The following is an 8,699-nucleotide window of genomic DNA, read 5'->3' on the forward strand; positions in this document are numbered from 1 at the left end:
CTCTCTCTCTCTCTCTCTCTCTCTCTCTCTCTCTCTCTCTCTCTCTGACTAAATGATTACTAATGTTCCTGGTTCATATATGTACAGGCTCTCTTCTGGCAGCAACAAAATTATTATGGTGTTGATTTGACACCCTTGTATGGATCTGCATTTGAAGGATATTTTTCACAGGTCTTTATTTTCTTGCTGATTTATAAATCTATGAGATTTTATTGTACCTGCAGTGCTGAATGTTGACAAGCCAAGAATGTGTTTTATGTGCATTGCTGAATGGTTCTTTAAGCTATTGGCCTATTGCTCTAGCTTCGTTACCATCATTTGTCTGTTTAGGGTAGTCATAAGGATTTTATCTTCATTACAAATTTGGGTTTCAACAACTGTTGATCCTTCAATGGCATTTTGTCTTGGTTTTTTAAGCAGAAACCGAAATTGGTTTACACCAAATCAAATCAGAAATGTCACTTTTGAAACTCACATTCTACCTCACCAGGTTAAAGTAGCTATATGCTCTGTACCATAGCATGAATATATTACATACCTCTTACTCAAACTAGTTTATTGTTGTTTCGTACCATAGCATGAATATATTATATTCCCCTTAGTCAGCTATTGATCTTTCAATAGCATGAGATATCAAATTAGTCCTTCTATTGACTTGTCTTTCGGACAATATTAAAGTAAAGATTCAAGTCCTAATAATTTAAGATCGGTAAAACATGGAGACACTCCTAAAGAAAACGAAAGGTCGGAATCTGGGACATGAATCACCAAGATATTTCTTTACTAGTGTCCAAACCCCTTCTGTTTCTAGGCAATAGTGTCTTTGTCAGTTGATGGCTTAACACTTTCAGCTTCTAGATTCATTTTGTATTATGGTTCTGCCTAATGCCTATGTTATTTGTTGGTACCCCTTGGTAATGTGCTTACATTATATGCTACTTTTCTTGTGCAGCCTGTTGTAGATGCTTTTGATCCAAGATTATTGGTGGCTCCTTCTATTTCTCACCTGATAGACTTCAGTAAAGTAAAGGAAGAGGACTTGTATGAATTTGATATACCATTACGGTTTGTGGCGTCTGTAGGCACTAGAGTGCATGGGTTAGCATGCTGGTTCGATGTCTTGTTTGGTGGGAGGTAATCTACTTTTGTGCACTCCGAGTGGGCTTATTTTTTCTCATTTCTTTATCACAACTTCTTTTCAAACTGCTTTGTCACAGCACTGTACAAAGGTGGCTTACCACCGCTCCTGGCTCACCAACAACCCATTGGTACCAGTTACGCTGCGTTCTCTCGCAGCCAATTTATGTCATGGCAGGACAAGAAATAACTGGGCGACTCCACATGATTGCCCACAATGCTCAAAGTTATACAATTTATCTCACATTATCAGGTCTGCTTTATCTACATGTGTTTATGGTGTGGATTTATTTCCCTGGTTTTCATACTTAATCGGTATTCTAACAATATTGCTTTCCCTCTTCAGCTAAAATGTGGGGCCCTGGTGCTGAACAAGGGGGTATCATTCAATCATCATCATGTAAACTTGATCTCAAAGAGCCATACTATAGGATGTCGCAGCCACAACCTTATGTAATGGCCCAAGATCAACAGCCACATCAGCAATTACACTCACAGGTATCAGTACTAGCAATATCAGTCTCATAAAGGCTATTTTATTTGTAATTTATTTGAATTGGAGTTTCTTTGTCAAAAGTATAACGGTTCTTAATTAAATCGGCCAGGATCTCTAGAAGCAAACAAAAAATAAAAAGAAGCATAAGTGCCAGGTTTTATCTTGCATTTGTCTCTACATTATCTTCCCCATTATTGTGACTGTTGCAGTCGACTAACCTAGTTCATGTTGTTACAGGATGTACCCATTGACTCTCAAGACTTTGACGACCATGAGTTCATTCCATTGACAGAATTTGCCAAAGATAAAACTGGCGGTCTTTGAAGAACCTTATGATATGCCCCTGTGTTTGTAACATAGAACTGTTTTACTTCTATGTGCTAGGCTTCCAATGAATCTGCCATTTTTCGGTTCGTTAGTGTCTTCCTACTGTCTTAGTTAGCGTTTGCCCCTGTAATTATTTGAGTGCCTGTGGCAGATTTGTGCTACGTTATATTGATTTAACTAGGGTATTAATAAAACTTTCTGGCAAATATTTTCAAGTTAATAGGGTTTTGCCCTTAATTTGATGTCTTTCCTTCCCCTTCATTGCTTCGGAATCATCATTACTTTGGAATCTTATACTCGTCATAGGTCTCTCCCTCCCTTCCAGGTCGAACAGTCCAAGCTAGCTTGGGAGAGAGAGACCTAGAGTTGGTTGTTACTTTCGAGAATTGAACCTGAAGATGAAGAAGCATAAGCGTATTCTGTTCACTTCTTATTTCTCAACTTCTCTTCTTTTACTGTACTGCATTAAGAAACCGAATGACTTGGGCATCGGAGAGCAGTCAGCATATACCCTCCTTATCCTTTGATGATCAAGCTTTAAGTCAACGGTAAGAGGATGCTTCTCCAATGTCTCTTACTCCGATCAGTATTAATCGGTGAGTTTGAGGGTGCAATTACAACCCAAAAGTCGCTGAGTTTAAAAACCAACGAAGCTATAATGTCTACTAAAAGTTGCTAAGTTTGAGAGCATTTGGTTTTTGGCGGAAGATCACTCTTCTATACTCTGAAATTGACAGAGCCTTCAATGAGGTCACATTTTGTTATCGAAAAAAAGAGGTCACAATTATGTTGCAAGGAGTGGAGTGTCGGACACTCCGACACGCCGACACGGCAAAATATGTGTCCGACGTGTCGAAAAATGTTGACTTTTCCGACACGTTTCAGATACGTTGACCGACTCGCTACATCATCTCCGACACGCCATATCATCATTTATCAATTTTTTTAATTGAAAAAAAAAGAGAGAAAGGGAACCAAAACCTAAATAAAGCTACTGTCCACTTTTGAAAGCAAATTTCTGCCTAGTTTTGTCAACAACCTACTGCAAATTTGATTTTCTTTAATGTTATGTTTTAAGTTAGAGATCTGCTACTTCTAATATTGTTAATTATACACTTCTATCATTTACATTTGACTCTCTTTAATGTTATTTCTTATGGTTATGCAATGAATTGAATTTATAACACTACTTTGGTAATGTAATGAACTTATTTTATATTTTAGTATATTTTTATTTATTAAAAATAATAAATATATGATTTTATTTGCTGTGTCCAAACCGTAACGGATATTCAGTTTTTAAGTTTTACCTTGTCGGCATGTCGCGCCGTGTCCGTGTAACATTAGATCACATTTTGCCTGACAGAAGCAAAAGGGGTAGAAGCACGACCCACCCGTTTTACCGGGTCGGAACAGCAATAAGTAAGAAACAAAAGGCTGTGAGGTTTTAGAGCATTTGGGTCATTTTATCCGTATAGACTAGTCAAGGAGAAGGAGAAGCATATTTCCCTCTACTGATGAAGAAGCTGTTCCAATGAATTTCAAATCCTTGGCCTCAAGTTCTTCCAGAGAAGCCGCCACAATGGTTGTGCTTCACACCACTCCATATAAGGTCTCCTTACATATATTCTCACCCATTTTACTTGCCAGTTTTACTGCTTCCACTCTCCATTTTGGTCTCCAACAAAGAATCACTCAACTCTTTCGAAATTTTCACCTCGTCTTGCTAGTTCGCAGTTTTGATTGGTTATTAATACTTTTATTTACGTAACGAACGAATTGGAGAAGCGTTGGTAGGCTTTTAATTGTTGCACACCAACTGCTCGATGAAATGCCACTGTGGGATTTCATTGGGTTTGAGGTCTCGTATTAGTATTGGTTTGTCTCATTTCGAGTCGACTGCGAGTGTGGATAGTAATTTTGACAGACTATGTCGTGTTGCTTGATCAGGTTCTGTCTGCAAGAACTCGCTCTACTTTTCGGAGCACAGCTTCTGTTGGCCTGTTTTGTTTCCGAGGAAGGTCTTCTTCTTTGAGAGAATTCTCCCTCTTTAATATCGCACCCTATTCTACTCATTCCAGTGACGAGGAGTTTGCATCTTCCTCCAAGCGAAGATCTCGAGGACCTGTTATGGCTGCAAAGAAAGCTGCTCAAGGTGTTTTGCTGTGTCATCATTTCTCTCCTTACGTTACCTTTTTTCTTATATAAAACTGAAGCACATCCTTTTTGTTTGGTTGTTTGTTTATGTTCAGGGGCAAAGCAGCAGGATGGAAAATACAAGCACACGGTCGATCTGCCAAAGACATCATTTGGCATGAGAGCGAATTCTTCAACACGAGAGCCTGAGCTTCAGAAATTATGGGAGGACAATCAAGTGTTCAAGAGAGTTGTTAGTAAAAACACAGGGGTGGGTTTCTTATTTTGTCTTGGGTATCTGGTAAGTGACATGACTTATTGTTAACTGACTTTTACTGACTTGCTCAGGAAAGCTTCATTCTTCATGATGGTCCTCCATACGCCAATGGTGATCTTCACATTGGACATGCTCTAAATAAGATTTTAAAGGATATGATTAATCGTTATAAGGTACATATGAATTCCCTGCTCAGCCGTTCAATATGTACCTTTGCTACTTAGAGATATTCATTTCTTAGTGGTCATCGTGGTAATTTTTGTTTACAATACTAAGGATTTTCCAATTCTGCTTAGTATGGCTTTTTTGTGATTTTGAATCAATCCTTTCACAACAGATAGTTCAATAAGGTCTCCTCCTTGTTAATACAAAAGTAGAGCCCCCTGACAATGGTTTGAGATGCTACATTAAACAACAACCATACAAAATATGAAATGGATCATGTTCAATGTTCACTTTTAATTGATTTGCTAGTTCCATTGGATTTGAATTTCTCGACCTTTTCCTGGCTGTTGGATTCTTATCTTATTACTGTTCAATTAAATAGTATAGACTACAGTGCTGGTCTGTAGAGCCAGAAAGTGTAAGAACATTTTGCTCTTGTAATATTATCTATTCAACAAATGTTTCAGCAAACTGTGTTCATCTACAGTAAATGAAGCCGCTTCATTTTAAAATGTATATACTCTTCATACATGTCAACTGAATTGTTTATTTAATTGACTGTTAACATTTTATGCTCTTCACATTGAGAAATAAAGTTTCATCTATTTACTCATTTTCTGTGGGCAGCTTCTTCAAAATTATAAAGTTCATTATGTGCCTGGTTGGGATTGCCATGGCTTACCAATTGAGTTGAAAGGCAAGTATTGTTTCTATCGTACTCATTGTGTCTACCATGAAAAATACTATCAGATAGAAAATAAATTGGAAAACTATTGTATCATCATATTACATCCTAATGTTTCAAACAATCCGCATGCCCAAAATTTGACTTTAAAAGATCTGAAATTCATGAACTTGTGGTTGTCTATAAAATCTTATCCTATATCTAGAGTGGCCTTAATTACTTGAAATCAAGGTGGTCTTGGTTTCCATTTAGTTGAATCCTGAGACTTGCACCATTTGAACTACATAGTACTGCAATCCCTTGATCAAGCTGCTCGAAAAGATCTCACGCCAATAAAGTTGAGAGCGAAGGCAGCTAAGTTTGCCAAGCAAACAGTTAAAAATCAGATGGAATCATTTAAGGTAAATATCAGTATGCCCTTCTACTGGAATCATTTATTGGTTTGTTTTGTGCTGTTATGTCAGTATGTCCTTCTAGATGAATTCCTTTCAGGTATAGTTGGAACGTTGTTTGTAGGTCTGGAACTCGGGATGTTTACTTTTCTAATTGTCTCTATTATGAAAAAAAGAAAATAATTTAACCATAAGTATGCGGTAATCCTCTGCTTCAATATTAATGATCATTAATTGTGCCATCTCTTTGCAGCGTTATGGAATATGGGCAGACTGGAGTAATCCTTACCTGACTCTTGATCCAGAATATGAAGCTGCTCAGGTAGTTATAATCTCCCTCATGCTACTTTGTTAAGAATATTAAAATTGAATGTAACCTCGAAAAAGTGATAAAAGGTACTGTTCTATATCATACACACAAACTTTTACTCATTTCATTAAAAAAAGAATAAGAATTACCATTCATAAAGAAGATTGCCATTAATGTTTTGCAGATTTAAAATTCAAATAATAAAAATGTATCCTATATTTGCTCTTACTAGTTAACTATGTTGATCTTATCTGTAGTTGACTATTGACATTATCTGTGATTAAGTGTGTAATTTTTTCATTTGTGTCACACCATGTGCTAGATAGAAGTGTTTGGTCAGATGGTCCTTCAAGGTTATATCTACAGAGGCAGGAAACCAGTCCACTGGAGTCCCTCATCACGTACTGCCCTTGCGGAGGCTGAATTGGAGGTAAATCTCACTTTCAAGATGTCAATTATATCCTGCTTAACCAAATTTAGAAAATGTTAGCACTAGGACATGTGCAAAGTATGGAATATTGTTTGAAACTGGGAGCTTCTGCTGAAGATTTGAAATGATTTAGCAGGCTTATTATCTTGCAACTTTATATTTTCCTCAAGAAAGCACTTCTCTGAGGTATTTGGTTATTAATGTGCTCTCTTATTCAGAGGAAAAGTTCAAATCTATCAAGATTTCCTATTTATAATATATATATATATATATATACAAGCCTTCTCAGCTGCGGACGTCCGCACCAATGGTTTTGGTGCGGATTTTCATTTTTGCACCACTTTTCGATCGAATTTCCTCATCTCCACCGTCTAGTATCTAGATAATATTGTGTAGATCATCTCTGTAAAATTTCAGCCAATTTGGTATTCGTTAAGGCCCTCAAACTCGAAAAACAAATGGACGGACTGAATTCTGTCAAACATGAACCGTTCATGTTTATAACAGAAAGACGCAATTTTGAGGGCCTTAACGATTACTAAATTGGCTGAAATTTTGCAGAGATGATCTACACAATATTATCTAGATACTAGACGGTGGAGATGAGGAAATTCGATCGAAAAGTGGTGCAAAAATGAAAATCCGCACTAAAACCATTGATGCGGACGTCCGCAGCTGAGAAAAATCCTATATATATATATTTGAATATTACATGTATGGAAGTAGGAGCATCCTTTCATAACCAAAATCTTGTGATGTTTGTGGAGGAAGCTCAATCCTCTCAGAATGGTTCTTATTTTTTGACTGGAAATTACAAGTGCAGTATCCGGAGGGTCATGTTTCAAGGAGCATCTATGCCGCTTTCAAATTAGTGAGTGCACCTCCAACTTCAGGTGGCTTATTGAATGAGTATCCAGATATTTGCTTGGCCATTTGGACAACTACTCCCTGGACTATTCCAGCAAATGCCGGTGAGACATATTTGCTGCTTTTCCCAAATTTCTTTATATTATTATTATTATTATTATTTTTTCTATTCAAAGAAGATCTTAATTGTGTAGCAGCATATGGTGTTTTGCACTTTTTTTTTTACTCAATATGGTAGTTCCTTTTTATAGTCATGGATTTCATAGTGATAACAGGATATTATTCACACTTTCTGTGGCTTTCTAAAATTCAGTAGAAAATATAACTGTGTGAATGAGGCAATTCGATGGGTCGGGTTCTTCCTGTATGTGTATATGTACATAAAACTTAATTATTTTGTGAAGCTGCTTTAGTTGTGCTAGTCATCTATATTTACTCTGGCCTAGACATTTTGCAACTATAACTTCTTGACTGGGTGTTTTCTCTTTTTGTTGTGGATGGGAACAAGTATCAACTGTTTTCTGGTTGACCTAACAACTATAACTGTTTTCTGTTTTCTGGTTGATGATCCAGTTCTGTGGTCCTAGTGCTGTTTAGCTTGAGTGGAAGATTAGCTGAACTTTTTCCTATAGAATAGAAACAAAAGATATTAAATAACAAAGAAAGATACTTTAAGAGAGTGGATAACATTTCCACAGATGGCAGAACTACAGAATAGTCAATTGGACTAGTAAAAAGCAGACACTGTACAAGATCAATGACCTTAGATTACAGTAGCTCTCCAATCTAATAGAATGGAAGAGGCTGTAATCTTGTTACATTTATGCATTCTCATCTTATTGGTAATTAGCACTATATTCATCTACGTTCTTGTAATCTCGTTGTTGTATTATTCATACTCTGTGAGGCTATTGATTCACCAGTGCTAAAGTTATATTCGTTAGGTCACACAGGCAACACATTAGATGATTAAATTATTAAGTAATTTAATTCTTCTCCATGTATCATATTCACAGCGGTTGCAGTGAATGCCAAGCTTATATATGCCATTGTTGAAGTAAAGTCAGTCTTTGAAGATGCTTCTTCACCTGCCGGAAATAGCAAGCAAACACCTTCTAATTTTCTCAAGGAAGAAAAGAAGCCTTTCCTTATTGTAGCTTCAGATCTTGTGCCAACTTTAGAAGCAAAATGGGGCCTGAAGCTTGTTGTTAGAAAAAGGGTGTCGGGTTCAGATCTTGAGAACTGGAGGTACATATTTAGATAGAAACCTACAAACAACGAATGCTTATAGTTATATCCCCTGGATAACCATATTTTTCTTTACACAAAGAACTCACCTCTTGACTCACACTTTTTGTGTGCCATTTTTTTTTTTTTTTTTCTTCCTTATGAATCGAAAGATAACACAAACTTTGGAAAAGTGGAGAGGGATGTGAAGAAATAGAAGGTTGTTTGAAAACTAATGCGGGGTGGAGAG

The 8,699-nt window shown here is 36.8% G+C and overlaps 2 protein-coding genes across 2 annotated transcripts in view; both read left to right on the forward strand.

Annotated features, from left to right (window-relative positions):
* LOC101308075 (probable histone-arginine methyltransferase 1.4-like) overlaps positions 1–2,178 on the forward strand; it is a 5,228-nt gene extending 3,050 nt beyond the window's left edge. The window contains exons 10-14 of the mRNA XM_004296790.1: positions 88–171; positions 953–1,134; positions 1,218–1,390; positions 1,484–1,635; positions 1,871–2,178. Coding sequence (XP_004296838.1) covers positions 88–171; positions 953–1,134; positions 1,218–1,390; positions 1,484–1,635; positions 1,871–1,957 — 678 coding nt within the window. The 3' untranslated portion in view covers positions 1,958–2,178. The remainder of the gene's footprint in view (positions 1–87; positions 172–952; positions 1,135–1,217; positions 1,391–1,483; positions 1,636–1,870) is intronic.
* Positions 2,179–3,422: 1,244 nt separating this feature from the next.
* The window catches only part of LOC101308369 (isoleucine--tRNA ligase-like), a 14,298-nt gene continuing 9,021 nt past the window's right edge, over positions 3,423–8,699 (forward strand). The window contains exons 1-10 of the mRNA XM_004296791.1: positions 3,423–3,572; positions 3,911–4,115; positions 4,213–4,367; positions 4,445–4,546; positions 5,166–5,235; positions 5,512–5,624; positions 5,869–5,937; positions 6,248–6,355; positions 7,179–7,326; positions 8,239–8,470. Coding sequence (XP_004296839.1) covers positions 3,495–3,572; positions 3,911–4,115; positions 4,213–4,367; positions 4,445–4,546; positions 5,166–5,235; positions 5,512–5,624; positions 5,869–5,937; positions 6,248–6,355; positions 7,179–7,326; positions 8,239–8,470 — 1,280 coding nt within the window. The 5' untranslated portion in view covers positions 3,423–3,494. The remainder of the gene's footprint in view (positions 3,573–3,910; positions 4,116–4,212; positions 4,368–4,444; positions 4,547–5,165; positions 5,236–5,511; positions 5,625–5,868; positions 5,938–6,247; positions 6,356–7,178; positions 7,327–8,238; positions 8,471–8,699) is intronic.

The sequence above is a fragment of the Fragaria vesca genome, linkage group LG4 (assembly GCF_000184155.1).
Source record: "Fragaria vesca subsp. vesca linkage group LG4, FraVesHawaii_1.0, whole genome shotgun sequence".
Classification (NCBI taxonomy): Eukaryota; Viridiplantae; Streptophyta; class Magnoliopsida; order Rosales; family Rosaceae; genus Fragaria; species Fragaria vesca.